At 44.4% G+C, this 25,900-nt stretch overlaps 1 protein-coding gene across 2 annotated transcripts in view; it reads left to right on the top strand.

Moving 5' to 3' along the window:
- LOC111977346 (PH and SEC7 domain-containing protein 1-like) overlaps positions 1-25,900 on the top strand; it is a 56,970-nt gene that overhangs the window by 908 nt on the left and 30,162 nt on the right. The window contains exons 2-7 of one of the 2 annotated variants that reach the window (XM_024006727.2): positions 1,845-2,324; positions 8,396-8,584; positions 9,420-9,500; positions 9,830-9,942; positions 10,033-10,091; positions 12,454-12,543. In XM_024006727.2, the coding sequence (XP_023862495.1) occupies positions 1,845-2,324; positions 8,396-8,584; positions 9,420-9,500; positions 9,830-9,942; positions 10,033-10,091; positions 12,454-12,543 (1,012 nt within the window). Of the gene's footprint in view, positions 1-1,844; positions 2,325-5,207; positions 5,776-8,395; positions 8,585-9,419; positions 9,501-9,829; positions 9,943-10,032; positions 10,092-12,453; positions 12,544-25,900 lie in introns of those variants that run through there. The other variant, XM_024006728.2, reaches the window with a different exon arrangement.

Below are 25,900 nucleotides of genomic sequence, written 5' to 3'. Positions count from 1 at the left end.
ATTTACAGTGTACCGTAGTCATTCACTTGACTACAGTTTATTTTATCGCTTCGGTGCAATTTTCACAGGTATGTGGTATATATATATACAGTTAAAGTCGGAAGTTTACATACACCTTAGCCAAATACATTTAAACTCAGTTTTTCACAATTCCTGACATTTAATCCTAGTAAAAATTCCCTGTCTTAGGTCAGTTAGGATCACCACTTTATTTTAAGAATGTGCAATGTCAGAATAATAGTAGAGAGAATGATTTATTTCAGCTTTGATTTCTTTCATCACATTCCCAGTGGGTCAGAAGTTTACATACACTCAATTAGTATTTGGTAGCATTGCCTTTGAATTGTTTCGCTTGGGTCAAACGTTTCGGGATCCTCCACAAGCTTCCCATAATAACTTGGGTGAATTTTGGCCCATTCCTCCTGACAGAGTGGTGTAACTGAGTCAGGTTTGTAGGCCTCCTTGCTCGCACACGCTTTTTCAGTTCTCCCACACATTTTCATTGAGGTCAGGGCTTTGTGATGGCCACTCCAATACCTTGACTTTGTTGTCCTGAAGCCATTTTGCCACAACTTTGGAAGTATGCTTGGGGTCATTGTTCATTTGGAAGACCCCTTTGCGACCAAGCTTTAACTTCCTGACTGATGTCTTGAGATGTTGCTTCAATATATCCACATCATTTTCCTCCCTCATGATGCCATCTATTTTGTGAAGTGCACCAGTCCCTCCTGCAGCAAGGCACCCCCACAACATGATGCTGCCACCCCCGTGCTTCACGGTTGGGATGGTGTTCTTCGGATTTCAAGCCTCCCCCTTTTTCCTCCAAATATAACGATGGTCATTATGGCCAATCAGTTCTATTTTTGTTTCATCAGACCAAAGGACATTTCTACAAAAAGTACGATCTTTGTCCCCATGTGCAGTTGCAAATCGTAGTCTGGCTTTTTTATGGTGGTTTTGGAGCAGTGGCTTCTTCCTTGCTGAGCAGCCTTTCAGGTTATGTCGATATAGGACTCGTTTTACTGTGGATATAGATACTTTTGTACATGATTACTCCAGCATCTTCACAAGGTCCTTTGCTGTTCTTCTGGGATTGATTTGCACTTTTCGCACCAAAGTACATCCATCTCTAGGAGACAGAATGCGTCTCCTTCCTGAGCGGTATGACGGCTGCATGGTCCCATGGTGTTTATACTTGCGTACTATTGTTTGTACAGATGAACGTAGTAACTTGAGCCATTTGGAAATTGCTCCCAAGGATGAACCAGACTTGTGGAGACTTGTTGATTTTCTCATGACGTCAAGCAAAGAGGCAAGGAGTTTGAAGGTAGGCCTTGAAATACATCCACAGGTACACCTCCAATTGACTCAAATTATGTCAATTAGCATATCAAAAGCTTCTAAAGCCATGACATCATTTTCTGGAATTTTCCAAGCTGTTTAAAGTCAGTCATCTTAGTGTATGTAAACTTCTGACCCACTGGAATTATGATACAGTGAATTATAAGTGAAATAATCTGTCTGTAAACAATTGTTGGAAAAATTACTTGTGTCATGCACAAAGTAGTTATCCTAACCGACTTGCCAAAACTATAGTTTGTTATCAAGAAATTTGTGTAGTGGTTGAAAAACAAGATTTAATGACTCCAATCTAAGTGTATGTAAACTTCCGACTTCAACTTTTCTCTTGAAGCATACGGTCTATCTACTACTAGAAACTCATGGACAATATGGACCCAGAGATAATAAATGAATAAAATGAGTTTGACATCCCTGATGTAGAGCCTTCCTGCGCCTCACTCTTGGTTGTTATCCTCTTTCCCTATTTCTCTCTTTCCATCTAGGCCATTGGACAGTTTCTTCGACAACCTCCCGGTCCTCAAGTCGCCCATCCTGGTTTCGGGGCCTCGTCTGGCAGGCACGACTGAGGACACCTTCAGCCGCCATTTTGAGAGCATAATGGAGTCACATCGCGCCAAGGGCACATCCTACTGCAGCCTGGACAGCGAGGAGCTGCTGACCTCCAGCACCCAGACAGTCCTGACCTTTGACCTTCCCACACTGACCCCAGAGATCCAGGGCGGTCAGATGATCTGTCAGAGCGCCCGGCACATTGTCAAGTTGAGTTTCGCCCCACTGGCCCACTGCGAGAGGGGAACAAGCCTATCAGATTCCATCGTCACGGTGACAGGCGACTCGGACGCCACGCGCGCCCCCTCCAGCGAAAGGCTGAGCAGTGGCTCGGAGGACACACTCCCGCGAGGGGGCGGGGCACGGATGTTGGGGAGCAGCTGGTACAGCAACCCCACATTCTCCTTCCCTAGGTCAGTGATGTCATACAGCAGCAACCCCTCCCTCTCCTTCCACAGGTCAGTGATGTCATCACTACTGCTCTGATGTAGTACTTTATGAAAGACCAGACCCGATAGGCTGCTGACATAAAGTACCCACTGGGCACAGACGTCATATTAACGTCTAGTTTTGAATTACATTTGGTTGAATTGTCAACTAACGTGAATTCAACATGAAATCAACCAAAAATATCACCCTGTCATTGAATTTAGGTTAAAAGTTGGGTGATAAAAGACAAATCCAATCAGTTTGCTACGTTTTTGGTTGAAATGACGTGGAAACAACGTTGATTCAACCAGTTGTTGCCCAGTGGATATGAGGTTACTCTCATTGATGAAGTAAAGCCAAGGTAGGCTTCTATTCAGAACATACAGTATGGTATAATCTAAGATGAAATAAAAAACAACAAATCACTAAATTATACTATATTGTCCATGTACAGTATTAGAGGACAACGTAATAACTGAGGATCATAATGTGCATATGTTATGTACTGTATTTGTACATTGAAAATATACTTTTTTAAGAGTCTTCCCCTAACAATATCAGTTACCAAAAGCGCCAGTCCTAGGCTTGTCTGCTGGGACACAGCACCTGCTGCAGTGCGATTTTGGAGCAGAGCTGTTAGTGAAGGTCGCTAGGAGGCTGTCTGCCTCACCGTACCGCTGGTTTCCATGACGGCATGCGGTGTGAGTGTGTGTGTTGGTATGTGTGACTATACGTGTGTGTGTGTGTGTGTCTGTGTCTTTGCCTTTGCCGTCGTGTGTGATGGCTGGAGCAGGTGACTGGTACTGACTGGGGCAGGTGGCTGTGGTAGTACAGCTCTCAACTATTGATCATGTTAAAGTGATTCAACTAGCTTTGCTATTACTGTCAATAACAGCATAGCTGGAACTCTTTACCGATCAGATTGCGTGGCCGGATCGATCCGTTATATAAATATTAAGATGATGTATCATCATATATTATGATATATGCAAATATTGTCATTTTAGGTAGAGAATATTCTTATTTCTCATGTGGTCAATATACACTTCTGCTTAATCAGCGTTTATCATTTTCATCAACACCAATAACAGAGAATGATCTGCCAGGGGTTTGACAACCCAGCACCATCTGGTGGGTTTTGTGGTTAGTGTAGAGAGGAACTGCAGGGCTGATGAGGGAGAGAGGAAGATAATTGTGTTTGGCAGCACTGCGGTGGCAGTGGGACACTGTCGCCTTGCGGTACAGACCACTAGATGCTGCTAAAGGACCATGTTGTAGGTTGTGGATTGATACTGTCTGAACATATGGATAAGAATGCCAATGGGTTTTTAGAGCTCAGTGTGTGGACCACTTGTGGTGTCTACTGTAAGTGACAGCATTAAAGTAGCGTTCTTCAGTGATCATACTGTTAACACGACAGACATATGTTTATTGTTCAAGATAAGGTAGTTGTGTGTGTGTGTGTGTGTGCGTCCGTGTGTGTACGTCCGTGTATGCATGCGTGCTTGCAGACTTGAGTGCGTACTGTACGCGTGCGTTTATAGGCTTCAGTATGTATGTTTACCATTGGCACTGGGCCACCACTGTTAGTCCTGGTCTGTAGGGCCGTAGGGCTGGTGACAGCAAAATGTGGTGACATCAGTCCATTTCCAGTAGTCTGTTCAGCTGCAGCCTGCCACGACACCAGAAGAACAGAACAGAACAGTGGCTGGATTGTGTGGGGCCAGAAAAGCCCTGAAAGCCCACTGACAGTGATAATTCACTCTTAAGTCCAAAGTGTTTCCTGGGAACACATCCAATGACCAGTACAAAACCAAACCAAAATAGGATATAGTGGCTTAAAAAGTTCAACTCTGTCGTAGTTGACCAAGTTCCCTCTGTGAAGAACAAAGTTATTCTATTCTATTTGTCTGGTAAATATTGACATTGTGCTGGTATTTTTACCACAGTTACTGTACAAACTGATCCACCTATCACAGTCCTGCAAGAAAGGAATCCATGAAGAGGACACCAGGGAAAATATTTCAGAGGTCTTATCCACTCCATACTTTGATAACAGTTGGAATTTCAGCCCTCATGCCCCCCTCCTTCCCTCACATCTCCCTTTTGAGATGGTTTGAGCCATTAGACAGAGGCCCATTGTGTAGAACTATCCATCTAGACAGACGGAGGGGGGCCAATTGTGTGGCGATGGACCGTTGAAGTGGAGGCTGACGATAGTGGGAATTCTCTTATGGCCTTATGTGATAGCTGTTCAATTAGTGCTCACTACTGTAGCGTGCTATGGTGGTTATCGCCTGCGAGTTGCTTACAGTAAACAGGCACCTCATTAATGACTGGTGCTCACAATAGGCCTCTCTATTCCATGTATGTTTCTAAACCGGGGTTCAATCCCAGCACTAGCACACCTGATGGAAATACTGTAATCAAAGGCTTGATGATACAGTATGTTTACCAGTTGAGTCAAGTATGTGTGTACAGGGATGGAACAAAAAAGTTTTCCCCCTTTGGGTCTGGAGTTAAAACCTGATTCCTTTCCCTGGATACCAAGTCGTTGTTGTGGAGAGAGAGAACAAAAATATTTGTTCTACTGTAATTTGTTAATAATATAATCATATTTCTGTTATAGCACACACCTATAGGGTTTAGCAATGGGAGTTGTCCCTGGCACTAACCCGCTTTGTTTTCCTTTGTGTGCTTATAGCTCCATTAAGAGTCGAGGTGAACAGCATGTATACCTCATCCAAAGGATGTACCTACTGACTATGAGTAATTGGAGCTTGTGAGAGAGGAGGCAGGAGGGAGGGTGGGAGAGAGTGTGAGAGCGAGAGAGGGAGGGAGAGATTTTGAGTGAAAGGCGGCCAAGTTCCGTGCCATGCTTAGTGCCCAAGGTCGGCAGGGGACGTTACAAAAGTTTACATAGAGAGAGAGAGAGAGAGAGAGCGCGGAGTGAATAGAACAGAAACAAACAGAGAGAGAAGAGAAGAGAAAGAGGCACTGCTGGACAAAATGTATCTAGCTTGGGAAACTTGCTGAAAGGAGAGAAGGAAAAGAAAGCGAATAGAAAAATAAAGTGCCGTCATACAGCTGTGTGTGTTAGCTAAAGCTAAAGGGAGTGACTTGCTAGCTGAGTCTTAGTCCTTATGGGGTTAGAATCCAGGTGATGTACTGCACTAGGACTAGCTAGCAGACCAGCTAAGGCAGTGAGAAAAACAGAGAGGTAGAGGGGAGCGGTAGAGGGGTTAGAGGGAGAGGGATGCGATCAGGCCGGGGTGCCAGGACAGGGAGAGGGGGGGTCAATAGGGTGACCAGTTTGAGACACTCGTACAGGGAGGGGACAGGTACAACAAGGAAGGCCAGCTCTGTGTTCTGTTGGCATGGCTCACTCGGAGAGGATAGGTACCTTCCTACTCGCCACTCGAGCTCAAGGCGGAGGTAAGAGCTCTACTCCTTCTCCTCTCTCCTCTCCTCTCCTCTCCTCTCCTCTCCTCTCCGACTACTGTAGGTAGTGTGGAAATATCTGCCTTCTAATCCTCCCACTGCCTCTGTAGGCTCCATATGAGACAAGGAAACAAGGGTGTCTGGTGATCAGTCATTGCTCAGTAACAAAGCCATTCATTCAGCTAATAGAATGGCCTGTTTGCTCTGTGGAGGTGTGTATGACTCAGTGATAATAAGGAAGTCTGAATGTGCTGTGCTGTAGTCCTGGTAGTCTGGGTAAAGTGTGTTTCTGTCATACTTTAAATACTGTTCCCAAGCTTGTATTCTTGGCTGGATACAAACTCATCAAAAAAAGACACATCCCTTTTTCAGGACCCTGTCTTTCAAAGATAATTCGTAAAAATCCAAATAACTTCACAGATCTTCATTGTAAAGGGTTTAACACTGTTTCCCATGCTTGTTCAATGAACCATAAACAATTAATGAACATGCACCTGTGGAACGGTCGTTAAGACACTAACAGCTTACAGAAGGTAGGCAATTAAGGTCACAGTTATGGAAACTTAGGACACTAAAGAGGCCTTTCTATTGACTGAAAAACACCAAAAGAAAGATGCCCAGGCTCCCTGCTCATCTGCGTGAACGTGCCTTAGGCATGCTGCAAGGAAGCATGAGGACTGCAGATGGGGCCAGGGCAATAAATTCCAATGTCCGTACTGTGAGACGCCTAAGACAGKGCTATAGGGAGACAGGACAGACAGCTGATCGTCCTCGCAGTGGCAGACCACGTGTAACAACACCTGCACAGGATCGGTACATCCGAACATCACACCTGCAGGATAGGTACAAGATGGCAACAACAACTGCCCAAGTTACACCAGGAACGCACAATCCCTCCATCAGTGCTCAGACTGTCCACAATAGGCTGAGAGAGGATGGACTTAGGGCTTGTAGGCCTGTTGTAAGGCAGATCCTCACCAGACATCACCGGCAACAACGTCGCCTATGGGCACAAACCCACCGTCGCTGGACCAGACAGGACTGGCAAAAAGTGCTCTTCACTGTRGCGATTTTGTCTCAACAGGGGTGATGGTCGGATTTGCGTTTATCATCGAAGGAATGAGCGTTACACCGAGGCCTGTACTCTGGAGCGGGATCGATTTGGGGGTGGAGGGTCCATCATGGTCTGGGGTGGTGTGTCACAGCATCATCGGACTGAGCTTCTTGTCATTGCAGGCAATCTCAGCGCTGTGTGTTACAGGGAAGACATCCTCCTCCCTCATGTGGTATCCTTCCTGCAGGTTTATCCTGACATGACCCCCCAGCATGACAATACCACCAGCCATACTGCTCATCCTGTGCGTGATTTCCTGCAAGACAGGAATGTCAGTGTTCTGCCATGGCCAGCGAAGAGCCCGGATCTCAATCCCATTGAGCATGTCTGTGACCTGATGGATCGGAGGGTGAGAGCTAGGGCCATTCTCCCCAGAAATGTCCGGGAACATGCAGGTGCCTTGGTGGAAGAGTGGGGTAACATCTCACAGCAAGAACTGGCAAATCTGGTGCAGTCCATGAGGAGGAGGTGCACTGCAGTACTTAACAGGACAGACAGCTGATCGTCCTCGCAGTGGCAGACCACGTGTAACAACACCTGCACAGGATCGGTACATCCGAACATCACACCTGCAGGACAGGTACAAGATGGCAACAACAACTGCCCAAGTTACACCAGGAACGCACAATCCCTCCATCGGTGTGGTGGCCACACCAGATACTGACTGTTACTTTTGATTTTGACCCCCCCTTTGTTCAGGAACACATTATTCCATTTCTGTTCGTCACATGTCTGTGGAACTTGTTCAGTTTATGTCTCAGTTGTTGAATCTTATGTTCATACAAATATTTACACACGTTAAGTTTGCTGAAAATAAACGCAGTAGACAGTGAGAGGACGTTTATTTTTTTGCTGAGTTTATTATGACATATTATGGCTGAAGTCTACCATACCATTCTACCATTCGAAAACCATGTATTATCAACAGATAGAACTCACAGGTCTTAATTTTCCAAAAAATTTTCGAAGTGAAAAGCTCTGTGCTTGTTCCAAGCTGACATAACATGCTTAAAGCTATTACCACAGTATAATTGAGATATAGTACGGCGTGTCCTCCTGAACCCTCTACTGCTTGAAAGGGGGGTAAATGACTGGGGGATATAGAGAGAGTTGCAGGAAAGGATAGATTTACAGAAGGAGGTTATATAATGTGTCATTCTGCTTATAGTGCCCTGTTTATGCTTAACATGGTCCACATTTGAGTGTATTAATGTACTGAATTATCATTGTGTCACACCAGAAGAAAGCATTGGCCTACAATAGGAAAGGTTCCAGGACTATTTCTTTCAGTAGACCTGACCAGCCAGTTTTGCTGCAAGCTTTACAGTGTTGCCGTGAAGAAATTACAACAAAGTGGGTTACATCATAATTTATCCACACCTCCCTTCACTCTTTGTCTTTGTCCTCCCGCTCCTTCCCTTTCTCCCTCTATCCCCCTCCCTCTCCCTCTTAACTCGTCTCTCCCTCTCTTTCCCCCTCTTACTTTTTCTCTCCCCCCAGGGAGAAGGCTCGTCTGGCGACAGACTCGGAGCTGGATCAGGACCTCAGTGAGCGGCTGGGACTGGGGAGCAGCGACACCCTTACCAACGGTAACCGTGCTGACGGGGAGGCCGCTAAGCGCCTGGCCAAGCGCCTTTTCACCCTGGACGGCTTCAGGAAGTCCGACGTGGCCCGTCACCTCAGCAAGAAGTGAGCACCTGGCACCCAGCCTTCTCGTGTTATCGATCCCTCTCTTTACGATGTGCTGCTATACTTTGTCTATGCTATGTGTAGCGCGTATACTGCCGATGACAACACCTAGTATGGATGTGGCTAACATTTCCAAGATCTCTCTCTCTCTCTCGCTCTCTGCTATACTAATCCTGGTCTGGACCTTGTCTGACCCCTTGGTTTTCCTCCGCGGTTGTGCTCTTGGATAAGTCTGTCTGTCTGTCTCTTCGGCCTGTCTGTCCGTCCGTCCGTCCGTCCGTCCGTTTGGTGAAAAGGAATTTGGGATGAAAAGATATTCCTTCTGTCTGACAGATTCACCCTGGGAATCAAAGTTTCAAACCGAGTGTTATTATAAGGGGAGTTAGTCCAAAGATGTCACGTTGGGGCGGGGGCGCATCTTAAACTCTTATAATGATCATACCCAATGAAAAGCTGTCTGTCTGTATGTCTGTCTGTCCGTCCATCTTTCTGCACATCCGTCTTTCTGCACATCCATCCGTCCGTCCATCTGTCTGATGAAAAGGAATTTAGGATGAAAAGAGATTCCTCCTCTCTGACAGATGCACTCTGGGAATCAAATTTTTTGGCCCTAAGTCTTCGTCTCAAGGACACAAACCAACTGTGCTGTGTGACTGGCAGTGACTGGGAGGCTGAATGGCCTTGTGTGTTTGAGCTGGGAAAGCCAGCATCTGATTAACACGTTGTTCTCTCTCCCTCTCCCTCTTTCTCTCTTTCCCTCTTTCTCTCTTTCTCTTTCTCTCTCTTTTCCTGTCTCTCTCTATTTATTTCTCTATGTTTCTCTCTCTCTCCCCAGCAATGACTTCAGTCATAAGGTTGCAGAGGAGTATCTACACTTCTTTAACTTCACAGGTCTTAATGTGGACCAGGCTCTGAGGTGAGAGGTTCAAACTGACTGACTTGTTCAACTAGCCAGCCACTGGTTAGTAGATGGTAATACTGCTCTCTGGTGGCAGGCTGAGGGAATGTAGCCTAATATGCCAGACTAGTGTTTCTAGCCCAGAAAAAAATGCTCCTGATTCAATTAATCAAGGGCTTAGTGATTAATTAAGTCATTGAATGAGGTGGACAGGTGCGTAATGAGGTGCGTTACCGCTGGGCTGGAACCAACATTTGCCACCCTTTAGGATACTAGAGAAACTGGATACTGGATTGGGGTTGAGAAGCACTGTGCTTCTGCTCAATGTGTGTGTCTGTGTGTTCCAGAGCCTTACTCAAACAGTTTTCCCTGATGGGAGAGACTCAGGAGAGGGAGCGGGTGCTGTCTCACTTCTCCAGGAGATACCTGCACTGTAACCCAAAACTCATACCCTCTGAGGGTAAGAGGACGCCACTGTCTCATTTCTACTATAGAAATAGCACAGCTCAGTCGTCATGGTAATAGATTGACATGTTTCCTCCTTATCCAGATGGTGTTCATACCTTGACCTGTGCCCTGATGCTGCTAAACACAGACCTGCATGGCCATGTAAGTCGAGTTCTGTGTGTGTGTGTGTGTGTGTGTGTGTGTGTGTGTGTGTGTGTGTGTGTGTGTGTGTGTGTGTGTGCTGTGTTGTGTGTGTGTGGTGTTTTGTGTGTGTGTGTGTGTGTGTGTTAGGGATACAAATGTCATTAAGTTCACGGTAGAGTTCAGTGTAGCGACACTTTCAGAGATCCATTCCCCCCACGCTCCACTTACTCAGTATAGTGATAGCTTTGGGAAATAAGCCCCCGACTTATCGAAAGCTGATCTGGGACCAGCCTCCTGATTACAATGTGCTCTACCCACTATCATAAAATCCAGTCCATATCAAACTGTAGACTGATTCCAGTATAACTCTAAATCTAGGCCATCTATTGCTGCATGGTGTGATGTGCAGCCTCTACAGATGACTACAGGTAGTTAGTCAAAACCGTTTATATTATATGGAAATATTCAGTCTGGTTGAAGGGGCTAGAGCTGGCTTGATGAGAAACCCACTCTCTCAGGGGAAGGGGGGATTGAGAGATGCCTGGCTGGTATAGTTCTGTGCTTCATCACCATCATTACATTTACATTTTAGTCATTTAGCAGACGCTCTTATCCAGAGCGACTTACAGTAGAGTGCATACATTTTATTACATTATTATTATTTTTATTTTTTTACATACTGAGACAAGGATATCCCTACCGGCCAAGAGCAGACGCTCTTATCCAGAGCGACTTACAGTAGAGTGCATACATTTTATTACATTTTACATACTGAGACAAGGATATCCCTACCGGCCAAACCCTCCCTACCGGCCAAACCCTCCCTAACCCGGACGACGCTATGCCAATTGTGCGTCGCCCCACGGATCTCCCGGTTGCGGCCGGCTGCGACAGAGCCTGGGCGCGAACCCAGCCCAGCCTGGGCGCGAACCCAGAGACTCTGGTGGCGCAGCTAGCACTGCGATGCAGTGCCCTAGACCACTGCGCCACCCGGGAGATCATCATCATTCATCATCGTCACCAATGTCATTATCTTCCTCTTCTTCAAAATCATCATCGTCATCAATGGCGTCATCCTGATCATCATCATCATCATAGTCCCCCGCATCTTCTTCGTCTTTATCTTCACTCACTATCTCTTTTCAGCAATATTCCCAGAATGCAATAGTAGCAGATGGGGCTCTGTGAAAACTCACTCCTCAGCATGAAGTGTCTCCCCTTGCGCTGCAAAGGAGCTTTTCCGCGGTGTGACTGAGTAAGACGCTTCAGGAGGGCGGCCACGTTTGTTTGCGAGGCAGAGGTCATGCGTTCGAGCCTCAGTGTGAGCCCAATCAGGAGAAAGCGGTACTCGCTAAGCAAACAGCGTGACGTCCTTTAAACAATCTCCTTCTGAAAACTCTCAGCTCATCAGCTAGATTAAATCAATTGGATGAGGACCCTGAAAGTCATTTCTCCCCATAACATCCTTCAGAGAGGAATTCTAATATAATAGTTTGTCAAAGAGCTGCAGAAGGACAGATGAATTAGACAATCTGTGCCTCGAATATTTTAGAAGACTGATGTTGGTGATGCTTTTTAAAGATTATATTCATTTATAGCATAGTAGTCTCGGAAATCTCAGAGATAGGGCAATAGCGCTAGGTCTAACAAATCACAAGTTTGGCTAGGCGGGGCTTAAAGATAATCCCCTCGGAAACATGCCAGAGGCGGACACACAATATAGACACGGATAGCTAGGCAAATTTTAGCCCCAGCCAGTCAGTGGTTTTAAGCTGGTAAAGCTAACATCATGGCGCATGCAAACTACTCACTTGCGAAGCACACTCATTGAAAATATCTAGCTAGCTACCGGAGATGTTTACGGCAGGGCTCTGGACGGATTTTCCGGCATCCAACTCCGCCCTTTCCTCTCCGCCAAACTGACGTTGGTTTGAGGACAGACATGTATGCTGGAACATTGGTACATTGTGGGAGAAAACCCATCTGTCTAGAGCAGGGATGGGTACCTGACGATATTCTACTATGAGTTACAATAGTAGAATAAACCAGGTCAAATTTCTAAATGTGGTTATGCATCAGCAGTTGTTCTCTTGTTATGTCAGTCACTGACAGTCACTCAATGAGCCATGTCAGCTGACAATTTTTTAGATTGGTAGTTAGTTTAGCCAGTTATCGAAACGTAGTTTAAAATGGCAGGAAATTAGCTGTAAAATGTAACTTAGGGCCCCTAAAAGGCTAGGTCTCTACCATGTTTGGGTATGGATGTGGGTATGCAGACCAGCGAGTCACTGAGGCCCCTGATTACGAGTTCAAAAGTTGCCCATCCATGGTCTAGAGAGACTAATAGCATAGAGTAAGTACTGTGTGTCATGTTTTTCAGAACATTGGCAAAAGGATGTCCTGCACACAGTTCATTGACAACCTGGAGGGTCTGAATGAGGGTCACGACTTTCCCAAAGACTTGCTGAAGGTGAGTCACTGTACTGTACATTGCTATAAAAACACACATACACACACTAATTGTTGTGTTGTCTCGCAGACCAGGAGAAGACGTACTGTACCTTCCCTCTGGTGAATCTGTGCTCGAGATCGGACAGTATTAGATTATGCTATTAGCTTCTTTCTCCCTGTTGTGGGCAGCATAATGGGGTTAGGCCCATCTGGGGCCATTCATTGGGAGCCCACAGGCACACCAGCGGATGCCAGATGAGCTAAATCAGTGGGGTTGCCTGCCATTGACGTGGCTAATGATGATGCGTTTGATTCGTGTTGTCTGCAAAGCGTTCCCTCACCGCGTAAGTCAACAAGTTGTAATGGTGTATCTATATTACATGTGAGGGGAAGAGGGAACCGGGCAATATTTATCACCCAGAAATGAAGGAATATGAATTCTAAAAATGACAGGCTTTGCTGTTATTAAGTCAGGATAGCATCAGCTCCCCTGGTACATCTTTAAGGTGAGAGAGAGAGAGAGAGAGAGAGAGAGAGAGGTGTTTTATTAATGCACTGTATATATCTAGGAAGTGTGTTTTAAATCATGCTCTCCTCCCACTCCCTCTCTCTCCCTCTTTCTCTAACTCTCCAAATGTTTTCCCTGCCCACTGTCGTGTCTTTACTATCATTAAATTGAATACTTCGTTTTATCAAAGATTCTCTGTAATTAGTATTACGCGATTAAACTGAATAATCATGTAACTGTAATTAACTAGGAAGTCGGGGCACCAAGGAAAATATTCCGATTACAAAGTTATAATTTCCCAATATAACCTTTCAGATATTTTCATATCTGATCAATAGTCTTCTGATTAATTCATTATTTATTTTACCTCACGTTAGTCTCATTCCAAACGTCGTAAATTGTTGGTTATCTGCACGAACCCAGTCTTCACTATGAGTCATCCATACATCAATTGTCTTAAATCATTTATTTATTACTAACTAAGTAATTAACTAAGTAAACAAACAAACAAAGTAAATATGGTTACAAGAAATGATAGGAGAATGTGCCCTAGTGGGCTAAACCGGTATCGCGGCTTGGTGGACAAAAGGGGAAGTGGGGGTCAACGGAGATGAGACACTACAAAGTTGATAATTATAACAATTGAAATACTAATCCTTTGCACATGAACGCTCACTCATTCGGGAACAATTACAATCAATATATATATTTACGCTCAGTGTGTCGTCTTGATCGCTGTTGAAAAGTTAGTTTCTGTTGGAGACTTTCCGTCCTCTCTCTCTCTCTCTCTCTCTCTCTCTCTCTCTCTGTGTGGTTAGAGTGGATAGTTCAGAGTGACATTCATTCGTGTTGTTGTAGAATGGATGTTTCGGCGGTTGTCGTTCTTCGCGTTCAATGATACCGAATTCCTAGCTGCAGACTAGTAATTAATATCAAAGACTTGTTCTTATTCTGCGGTATCGATAGTCTAAGAGTTTAACCACGTGGTATGGTTAAAAGATTCAGCAATGGTCTGCAACCTTCGTCCCCTCCTAATGGAGAAAAACATGGTCTGGTGATAATTTCTCAAAGTTGGGTTTTATTCGGAATTGCAGAAAAGGGGCTGTCCCAGGATGCCTGACCCTAACTGGGCTCAGGGGCGGTCCTCTGATTTAGTTCAAATCAAAAGGGAATTGGATTTACCTTCATTAAACAGTCCAAAATCATATTACACAATTTTACAAACAGTATCATACTCACTCATTCATCTTATACAACAATTAGATGTAAACCTCATATCTGAGGCTATTATATAAACAGTGTTATGGTAATGTGGCCACACCGTCTCCCATGAGCTTCCCCAAATTGTAACAAATGGACCAGTTCGTAGCTGGATTCTTCACCGATCTTTTATACTTTCTCCGGAACATGAAATTTGTTCGTACCTCAAGTTCTGTGAGGTGGAAGAAATTCCTTTGTTCTCTATGAAAATTTACCCTGCCTCTTATACTGTGTGGCCATGTGGCAGGGCCTTCTCCTCAGGAATTTACGACCTCTAACCACAGCAGCCTAGTTGAAAGAGGCAAGGGGGAGGCAGGGAGAGGGGGATGGGGCTTGCTATACCCAAAGAGGCCAACGTCATGACACCACTTTCTATCTCTCGTTTTCTCTCTTTCTCTCCCACTCCTTGTTCTCCTCGCTGCCCCAATCCCCTCCTAGTTTATCCCAATAGCATTTCATTCTGACTAAATGACTGTCATGTTGTTACCGATAATCTGCTTCATATCCTTCATTTCCTTCCCTCCTTTTCCTGCTTTCCCATTTCCCTTCTATCTCTGGTGTGTATTCCCTGGTCACCCATTATCATAATAATGTTACAATACATACACACACACACACAAGTGGGCGCACATGTATGCACACGCACGTACACTCAAACACAAACTGATCTGTGTCTCATACTTGGGCCAACCTGAGCCTGGCATCCCCACTAAAGTACTCAAAGTAGAGGGGCTCTCTCTTCTCTGCTCACTCACACACACACACACACACACACACACACACACACACACACACACACACACACACACACACACACACACACACACACACACACACACCCACACTCACACTCCACTCACACTCACACTCACACACACATACATTTTCTGGATTTTTTTGGGGAGTAAACATTTTATTTCCATTTAAATCCTATTACCCCTAACCCTAACTCCTAACCCTAACCTAACTCCTAACCTAACTCCTAACTCCTAACCTAACTCCTAACTCCTAACCTAACTCCTAACCCTAACCTAACTCCTAACCCTAACCTAACTCCTAACCCTAACCTAACTCCTAACCTAACTCTTAAAGTGGAACTGACAGCGGTTTAGTAACATGGAATCTTTGATCTCTGATCATAAACACACCCAGGAATAATATCTATATTTTTTTAAGCGATCACTTAGATATGGTCATTTTCACATTTTCATAAATTCATAGGTTTGGGAATGACATATAGTAAGACATTTGTGAAAATTCTATAGCAATATAGAATGGGAAAGCGGCTGTGCGTTTGGACAATTAGTAGACACTGCAATACATAAAACCGAATAAAAAAAATTATTGTCCAGGAATGGAGTCTACGCAGACCGGTGCGCCATAGCCAATGAGAGCTACAGTAGGCCTATATGCAAATAATCCATTTGCCACATGGACCTGCCATCCATCACTTTGAACTGGACTGTGTGTTTACAGGCAGTAGCAACAGCACAACTTTAGATCATTAGAACACATTCGCCAAAAGCTCCAAAATACACCTGAATGGATTTCTGCAAATATGTAAATACCGTGGGAGTCCTCTTACATTTGGGAACTTTGCAGTACTATTGATCAAACAATCATGAAAAGGCAGGCTATCTCTCCTTCAGTTGCCTATGCACATCAACAACAACACGATCAACAACTAGCTCATGCTAGTCAGAACGAGATGAGCTAAAATCTAACAAGGGAACATGAGATTAACCCTGTCAAACTTTTTCAGCTAGTTGAAATTGCACTGATAAATGATAGTAATAGTAGCCTGCTCATCGTTCTGCAGCATGCCTGCCAGTGCATGCACGTTTTTACAACTGAATGGGAACTTGCCTGCCCTCCCATTCGATCAATGACAAATACATTTGATTGACAACTAAGAGATATGCTAACTTTGGATAACAGTTGTTCAGCATAGCTAGCTAGCAAAGCGATTCATTTTTCTTGCTAGCTAACCAAATGACACCTGCATCTCTAGCTGTAGGGGGGAAAGTCTATCACTCACCCACTCCTTCAATGACATGGCATGACATCCTCCTAAAAGCTAGCTAGCTAACGTTAGGCTCCACCATACAGCAATATTGCTGTATGGTGGACTCAAAATGTCTTGTAGTTGAGTAGCCAGCCTAGGCTACTGATCAAATGTTGCTGTAATAGGCCTACATGTTTCTCATTTGCATGGTGTTTTGTTGCAGGTTTAGTTTTTTGGTAATTCATGGTCAAACTTTAAAAACCGAAGCCAGACTGCAACATTTTAGTAGCCTAGCTAGGACTGTGGCATGTCTTTCCCTCCGCTGCGCACTGTAAACGGGACACACGAAAGAAGTTGAATTCACGATGCCAGCTCACTGTTGACTAATTTACCCTCGCTTGTGTGTCTATTGTCCTTTAGGAGGGATTTTTCGCCGGGTGTGAATCCTTTATCTTATAACTTTTTGACAATCYTGATGTCATTTTCTGCAGGCTACAGCAATGACCTGTTGGAACCTAAACTTGGCATAGACATTTAGCCGACAGAGATGGTCGCCTCGCTTCAGGTCCTTAGGAAACTATGCAGTAATTTGTTTTTTTATGTATTATTTCTTACATTGTTAGCCCAGAAAATCTCAAGTGTTATTACATACAGCCGGGAGAAACTATTGGATATAAAAGCGACGTCAACTTACCAACATTACGGCCAGGAATACGACTTTCCTGAAGCAGATCCTTTGTTCGGACCTCCACCCTGGACATGGGATCTTATCCCAGAGACCGATCCAAAACAACGTGGTCGTCGCAGGAGAGGCAGACCAAGCGGCCTACTGGTCAGACTTAGAAGGTGAGCACACCATCCAACGCTTCTGAGCATATTACTCGCCAATGTACAATCTCTAGACAACAAGGTGGACGAAGTTAGGGCACGAGTTGCCTTCCAGAGAGACATCAGAGATTGTAACATTCTCTGTTTCACGGAAACATGGCTCACTCGGGATACGTTATCAGAGTCTGTACAGCCACCCGGTTTCTTCACGCATCGCACCTACAGAAACAAACAACTCTCTGGTAAGAAGAAGGGCAGGGGTGTATGCCTTATGATTAACGATTCATGGTGTGATCAAAACAACATACAGGAACTCAAGTCCTTTTGTTCACCTGACCTAGAATTCCTTACAATCAAATTCCGACCGCATTATCTACCAAGAGAATTCACTTTGATTATACTCACAGCCGTGTATATTCCCCCCACAAGCAGATACCTCGACGGCCCTGAAATAACTTCACTGGACTCTATGTAAACTGGAAACTGGATTTTAACAAAGCTAATCTGAGAACAAGGCTTCCTAAATTCTATCAGCATATCAAATGCGCGACACGGGCTGGTAGCATTCTGGACCATTGCTACTCTAACTTCCGCGATGCATGCAAAGCCCTCCCCCGCCCTCTCTTCGGTAAATCTGACCATGACTCCATTTTGTAGCTCCCAGCCCGTGCTCAGGTCTATCCAACACTGGTCTGACCAATCGGATTCCACGCTTCAAGATTGCTTCGATCACGTGGACTGGGATATGTTCCGGGTAGCCTCAGACAATAACATTGACGTATACGCTGACTCGGTGAGCGAGTTTATTAGCAAATGCATCAGTGATGTTGTACCCACTGTGACTATTAAAACCTTCCCTAACCAGAAACAGTGGATTGATGGCAGCATTCGTGCAAAACTGAAAGCACGAACCATTGCTTTTAATCATGGCAAGGCGACTGGAAACATGACCGAATACAAACAGTGTAGCTATTCCCTCCACAAGYCAATTAAACAAGCAAAGCGGCAGTATAGAGACAAAGTAGAGTCGTAATTCAACGGCTCAAACACGAGACGTATGTGGCAGGGTCTACAGTCAATCACGGATTACAAAAAGAAAACCAGCCCCGTCGCGGACATTGACGTCTTGCTCCCAGACAAATTAAACWACTTCTTTGCTCGCTTTGAGGACAATACAGTGCCACTGACACGGCCTGCTACCAAAGCCTGTGGGCTCTCCTTCACCYTGGCCAACATGAGTAAAACATTTAAACGTGTTAACACTCGCAAGGCTGCCGGCCCAGATAGCATCCCTAGCCGCGTCCTCAGAGCATGCGCAGACCAGTTAACTGGTGTGTTTACGGACATATTCGCCCGTCATGAAGTGGTTTGAGAGACTAGTCAAGGATTATATCACCTCCACCCTATCTGTCACCCTAGACCCACTCCAATTTGCATACCGCCCCAATAGGTCCACAGACGACGCAATCGCCATCACACTGCACACTGCCCTATCCCATCTGGACAAGAGGAACACCTATGTAAGAATGCTGTTCATTGACTACAACTTAGCATTTAACACCATAGTACCCTCCAAACTCGTCATTAAGCTTGAGACCCTGGGTCTTGACCCTGCCCTGTGCAACTGGGTCCTGACATTTCTACAGGGAGGAGGTGAGGGCTACAGGGAGGAGGTGAGGGCCCTTAGAGTGTGGTGTCAGGAAAATAACCTCTCACTCAACATCAACAAAACACAGGAGATGATCATGGACTTCAGGAAACAGCAGAGGGAGCATCCCCAATCCACATTGACAGGACAGTAGTGGAGAAGTTCCTCGGTGTACACGTCACGGACAAACGGAAATGGTCCACCCACACAGACAGCGTGGTGAAGAAGGCACAACAACGCCTCTTCAACCCCAGGAGGCTGAAGAAATTTGGCGTGTCATCTAAAACACTCACAAACCTTTACAGATGCACAATTGAGAGCATCCTGTCGGGCTGTATCACCGCCTGGTACGGCAACTGATCCGCCCACAACCGTAAGGCTCTCCAGAGGGTAGTGAGGTCTGCACAATGCATCACCGGGGGCAAACTACCTGCCCTCCAGGACACCTACAGCACCCGATGTCACAGGAAGGCCAAAAAGATCATCAAGTACATCAACCACCCGAGCCACTGCCTGTTCACCTCTCTATCATCCAGAAGGCGAGGTCAGTACAGGTGCATCAAAGCTGGGACCAAGAGACTGAAAAACAGCTTCTATCTCAAGACCATCAGACTGTTAAACAGCCATCACTAACATTGAGTGGCTGCTGCCAACATACAGAGTCAAATCTCTTGCCAATTTAATAAATGTAATAKATGGATTTTATAAAGGTATCACTAGTCACTTTAAATAACGCCACTTTAATAATATCTACATATCCTACATTACTCATCTCATATGTGTATATACTGTATTATATATCAACTGCTGCATCTTGCCTATGCCTCACGGCCATCGCTCATCCATATATTTATATGTACATATTCTTATTCATCCCTTTACATTTGTGTATATAAGGTAGTCATTGTGAATTTGTTAGATTACTTGTTAGATATTACTGCACTGTCGGAACTAGAAGCACAAGCATTTTGCTACACTCGCATTAACATCTGCTAACCATGTGTATGTGACCAATACAATTTGATTTGATACATGTTCAAACTTTCAGTCGGGTAGAAGATTTGTTCAGTGCCATTAGTGATGATGGGCTGGCTCCTGTTGGTCAGGGAGGAGTGTTGTGTGAGTGGCAATGCACTGCCGTTTGGTGTGCAGCACGTTCTTCTTCGATGGGGTTTAATGGCGGTTGGCATCCAATGTTAATGGTGCGTTACCGCCCCCAGCTGGATAAAAKAAAAAAAACATTGCGAGAAAGGGGGAAAACGACATCATACAAAATAAAACAATAAAAAAACTAAGAAAACCCATCCCACTTCTTCAATCCCAGTCCACTCCAAAATACATCCCTACACACGCTCAGGGGCCTGTGATGGCGGTACATTCACTGACAGGATTTCTTGCACGGCCTCGACTGTGAAATCACAAAGACCCCAAAAACGTTCAGCGGCATTCACAATGATTCCAATTTTCTTAGACTTCTTCTCCGCTTGTAGTTTATGACCATTTCAATAAATAATACAAAGTCCACCTTTTCAACAGGTAGCATTTCACTATCCCTCGATTGATGAGAACCCTTCACTGGTCATGGTTGCTCTACTACCATTGTTTCATCCCCGCCAGTCGTTCCTTCCAATCTTCTCACCACCTCCAGATAGGAGACACGCTGGACACTCCTTAACCTTGCCACCTCATTCTCCTTCACACTAACAGGGCACTCCAGGAATTCAGGCGCATGTTCACCTCCACAGTTGCAGCATTTCACTTCATCTGGCGTACGATACTCTTCCCTCCTGCACACACTTGACACATGACCAAATCTTTTACATTAATGACACTGAAGGGGCTCGTGCACAAAAGCTCTTACAGGGTATCTCATGAATCGTAACTTTATTTGAGAAGGGAGAGACTCTTCATCAAAGAACAGTAGCTTGGATGAAGTCCTTTATTTTCTCCGTCCACCATACAGGTCAGTCGACGTGCACCAACCACTCCATCGATGTTTTCAGTAATATCCTCTGCCTTTATTTCCTGCGCCACTCCAGAAATAACCCCCTTGATAGGCGACCTGCTGCGAAAATCCATACAGGAAACATTCCACTCCGATATCTTTTTGAGTCTTAAAACACACTTCTTCTGCTCTGCAGACACGCCAAAAAATCGAAATAAGACCACTATTTGTGACTCTCACCAACTCCACACTTTGATCCAAAACCCCTCACTCCGACTACAAACGAGTCCAGTGGTTTCCTCCACCACAGCGTTACTTCTCCTGTTTCCCTCTTTCTTCACCACTGTAACCCACTCATTCTCACTGTCTGTGCTATTAGCTTCACTCGACTCACTAAAACAAGACCTCAGTTTCTGCCATTTTCTCCACGATCAACATCACCCAAATTGCGCCTTTCCTAGTCGTGCAGCACGTTGGCAGCGCAACGCGGCCGGTATGGATTGACAACCCAAATCATTGCGTGGCCGGATAGAAATGTGTAACGCCTTGTGTTTGACATGTGACACATGTGCACTAGTCTATTACTCACGTTATAACTGGCTTGTGATCATTGCCCTTGCTAGTTTGATTGTATTGACATTCCCAGCCTTAATTACAGTAGTTTTTGTTCAAAATATTGAGTCATCGAAGCTGAAACAGTGCACCCCGAATGGATGGAGGAGGCAAACAATGTATCAGGACAGCTTTTATTTACAACCTGACAGCAATATGTTTTGGACTACCAAGAAATGTATCGGTGAATTATATTAATCATGCATTGAACTGTATCCATCTATTCTGCCAGCAATGCCAGCAAACCTCATGGGATTTTGAGTCAAATATAACCTATTTTTAAAAGCTATTATAAAGTTGGTTTTGTAGCATAAACTGGGAGTTTGATATTTTTGACTGATCCTATGATTGTTTGTTTCATATCTGCAAAGTAGGTAAAACACTGTCAGTTCCACTTTAAGCCTGAAATAGCATTTTAACAAATTCAGGACATGAAAAAAGTCCTTATTTCTTGTTTTCCTACCGTGTCAGGACATTGTGGTGACTTGTCAGGACATTGTGGTGACTTGTCAGGACATTGTGGTCTTGATAAGGTAGGAAAACATGTCCACAGACAGACACAGACAGACAGACAGACAGACAGACAGACAGACAGACAGACAGACAGACAGACAGACAGACAGACAGACAGACAGACAGACTGACAGAAGCACAGACAGACAGACAGACAGCGACAGACAGCGATCCATTCTCCTAATTTCTCTATTATGGTCTCTCAGTCTAAATCTTCGGGCTCTCTCTCTCGGGCTCTCAGCCTCTCTCTCTCGGCCTTTCTCTTGGTCTCTTCTCTCTTGATCTCTCTCTCTCTCTGTTGATTCTGTTTTCAGTGTAGCACCACAGCACCCCACCATGCCACCCTTTCACTCTTTGCCTGCTCTCATTCACCTCCTCCCTCTCCTCTCCTCCCTCCCTCCCTTTTCTTGAGGTTCAAAGTGTTTTATTTTCAGCGGTATGAAATAGCAGTGCCCCGGAGGAGACAAACCTGTGTGCTGCTCTTCTTCTTCAATCTCTACCTCTAACATCACACTATTCTCTCTTTCTCACAGTATCTCTCTCTTTCTCACACTACTTCTTCACAGTATCTCTCTCTTTCTCACACTCTCTCTCTCTCTTTCTCACACTCTCTCTCTCTTTCTCACAGTATCTCTCTCTTTCTCACACTACCTCTCTCTCACAGTATCTCTCTCTTCTCACAGTATCTTCTCTTCTTTCTCACACTCTCTCCTCTTTCTCCACTCTCTCTCTCTTTCTCACACTATCTCTCTCTTTCTCACACTACCTCTCTCTCACAGTATCTCTCTCTTTCTCACACTTCTCTCTCTTCTCACACTATTTCTCTCTTTCTCACTACCTCTCTCTCACACTATCTCTCTCTTTCTCCCTACCTCTCTCTCAGCAGTATCTGCTCTCTTCTCACAGTAATTCTCTTTTCTCACACTCTCTCTCTCTTTCTCACAGTATCTCTCTTTCTCACACTACCTCTCTCTCACAGTATCTCTCTCTTTCTCACACTCTCTCTCTCTTTCTCACACTATCTCTCTCTTTCTCACACTCTCTCTCGCTACAACACTTCCACTCCTCTGTTTTTTACTTTCCCACCTTTCCTTATTATTTTTGTGCACGCCCCCTTCTTTTATGCATATTTTATTTACCATGCAGTTACAAGGCATGTTGTACAGTTGTTTGTTTGTTTATGTACATGTTTATATTCATGTTCAAATACATCATAGAGACGTTGTTTAGTATCTAGAATATTGTAGAAAAACACAATGGGAGCATTTTCAGTTATACAGATTATAGACATGTCTGAGGTGATATTTTGGGGGATTTCAACCTGTGCCATATGTTGAGGGATGGCTGGGAGGGACAGGCTACACAGAGGGGTACTAAACTGAACCCTCCAGCTACAGCTGAAATCAGGAACCAGGCGGTGTGTAAAATAATGAGTAGGCTAAGCACCCCCACGGTACCCGTTTCACCGTCTCTCATTCTCCCCCTCTGTACTTCTTGCTCTCGCTAACTCTCTTTCTCACTAACTTTCCCTCTCCTCTCTTCCTCTCTCCATCCCTCCCCCTCTCTCTCTCTCTCTCTCTCGCCTCTGCAGCTTTTTCAGATTAAACCCAGTGATATGTTTCCCATTAACACTACAATAGAGAGACAGAATGGAGCAATCTCCTGTACTGTGCAGATAGCTGGCTATGGCGTCACACTTATCTCTCAGCCTTCTCAACACAATATTAGGCCTACATAGCAGGAGTTTAGCATATTTTCTTGGTTCCAGGCTATTCCTTCTTAATAATATAATAATTATTCAACTAATTATGATAGAGGGTTAGAGGGCATTCATTTTCAATTACTTTGTTCAACAATACTGTTGTAGGTTTTGGAGGGATATTTTTGTTTAGGTTTCATAAGTAGATGAATGCATTGGAAGAATGATGTGATGATAATGACTGTAATAAGTACAGGTCCACCGTCAAAATTCCACAGAGGTGAAAAGATGGTCAAGTCTGCTAGTAGATAACCAATGGTATAAATGATTACTGCTTTAAGAGTTCCTTAACATATGTAGCCCACGTGTCTGATGTTTCATGTCCCCTTTTCTGCATTGCCTCTCTAAGTCTAACCTTGTTCAGTGCATCATTAGCTGGTTCTAGTAGATCATATTACTGTAACATGTGTACGTGTGCTTTCCGGTAGCACGCACACTCTATCAAGCTATTTATACATCTATTAGTCTGTGCCTGTGTGTACCCAATTGATACCAAGGACACTATAAACTATCCAGATGTGCACTAGGGGCCACTGTCCTATCCCCTAGTCCCACATGCTATCGCTCAGCAGAAATACACTACCGGTCAAAAGGTTTAGAACACCTACTCATTCAAGGGCTTTTCTTTATTTTTTACTATTTTCTARATTGTAGAATACAAGTGAAGACCTCAAAACTATGAAATAACACATATGGGTTAAATAAATCCAAATATATTTTAAATTTGAGATTCTTAAAATAGCCACCTTGATGGCAGCTTTGTACACTCTTTGCATTCTCTCACCCAGCTTCATGAGGTAGTCACCTGGAATGCATTTAAATTAACAGGTGTGTGCCTTATTAAAAGTTAATTTATGGAATTTATTTCCTTCTTAATGCGTTTGAGCCAATCAGTTGTGTTGTGACAAGGTAGGGGGGGTATACAGAAGATAGCCCTAGTTGGTAAAATACCAAGTCCATATTATGGCAAGAACAGCTCAAATATGCAAAGAGAAACAACAGTCCATCTTTACTTTAAGATATGAAGGTCAGTCAATACGGAACATTTCAAGAACTTTGAACATTTCTTCAAGTGCAGTCGCAAAAACCATCAAGCGCTATGATGAAAGTGGCTCTCATTAGAACCGCCACAGGAATGGAAGACCCAGAGTTACCTCTGCTGCAGAGGATAAGTTCATTAGAGTTACCAGCCTCAGAAATTGCAGCACAAATAAATGCTTTACAGAGTTCAAGTAACAGACACATCTCAACATCAACTGATCAGAGGAGACTGTGTGAATCAGGCCTTCATGGTCGAATTGCTGCAAAGAAACCACTACTCAAGGACACCAATAAGCAGAAGAGACTTGCTCAGGTCAAGAAACACGAGCAATGGACATTAGACCGGTGGAAATTTGTATTTTGGTCTGGAGTCCAAATTGGAGATTTTTGGTTCCAACCACCGTTTCTTTGTGAGACGCGGTGTGGGTGAACGGATGATCTCTGCATGTGTATTTCCCACCATAAAGCATGGAGGAGGAGGTGTTATGGTGTGGGGGTGCTTTGCTGGTGACACTGTCTGTGATTTATTTCGAATTCAAGGCACACTTAACCAGCATGGCTACCACGGCATTCTGATACGCCATCCCATCTGGTTTGGTCTTAGTGGGACTATGATTTGTTTTTCATCAGGACAATGACCCAACACACCTCCAGGCTGTGTAAGGGCTATTTTACCAAGAAGGAGAGTGATGGAGTGTTGCATCGGATGACCTGGCCTCCAAGGTCCCCTGACCTCAACCACATTGAGATGGTTTGGGATGAGTTGGACCGCAGAGTGAAGGAAAAGCAGCCAACAAGTGCTCAGCATATGTGGGAACTCCCTCAAGACTGTTGGGAAAGCATTCCAGGTGAAGCTGGTTGAGAGAATGCCAAGAGGTTGCAAATCTGTCATCAAGGCAAAGGGTGGCTTCTTTGAAGAATCTCAAATATAAAATAGATTTTGATTTGTTTAACACTTTTCTGGTTACTACATGAGTCCATATGTGTTATTTCATAGTTTTGATGTCTTCACTATTATTCTACAATGTAGAAAATAGTAAAAATAAAGAAAAACCCTTGAATGAGTCGGTGTTCTAAAACTTTTGACCGGTAGTGTATGTCACACAGAGAGATGTTTGTACACTAGTCATAGTCAACCACCCAAAGGATTCAGTGTTCAATTACGTAACTAGACAGCCAGAACTTTCCCATCACCAATTGTTGGAAAGAATTAGGATTTGGGGCCCTTGTATAGCACATAGTTGAGATTTTCACCTT

Source organism: Salvelinus sp. IW2-2015, linkage group LG18 (assembly GCF_002910315.2).
Source record: "Salvelinus sp. IW2-2015 linkage group LG18, ASM291031v2, whole genome shotgun sequence".
NCBI lineage: Eukaryota > Metazoa > Chordata > Actinopteri > Salmoniformes > Salmonidae > Salvelinus > Salvelinus sp. IW2-2015.
The sequence above is the reverse complement of the archived record's forward strand: the minus strand, read 5'-3'. Positions and strand labels throughout refer to the sequence as shown.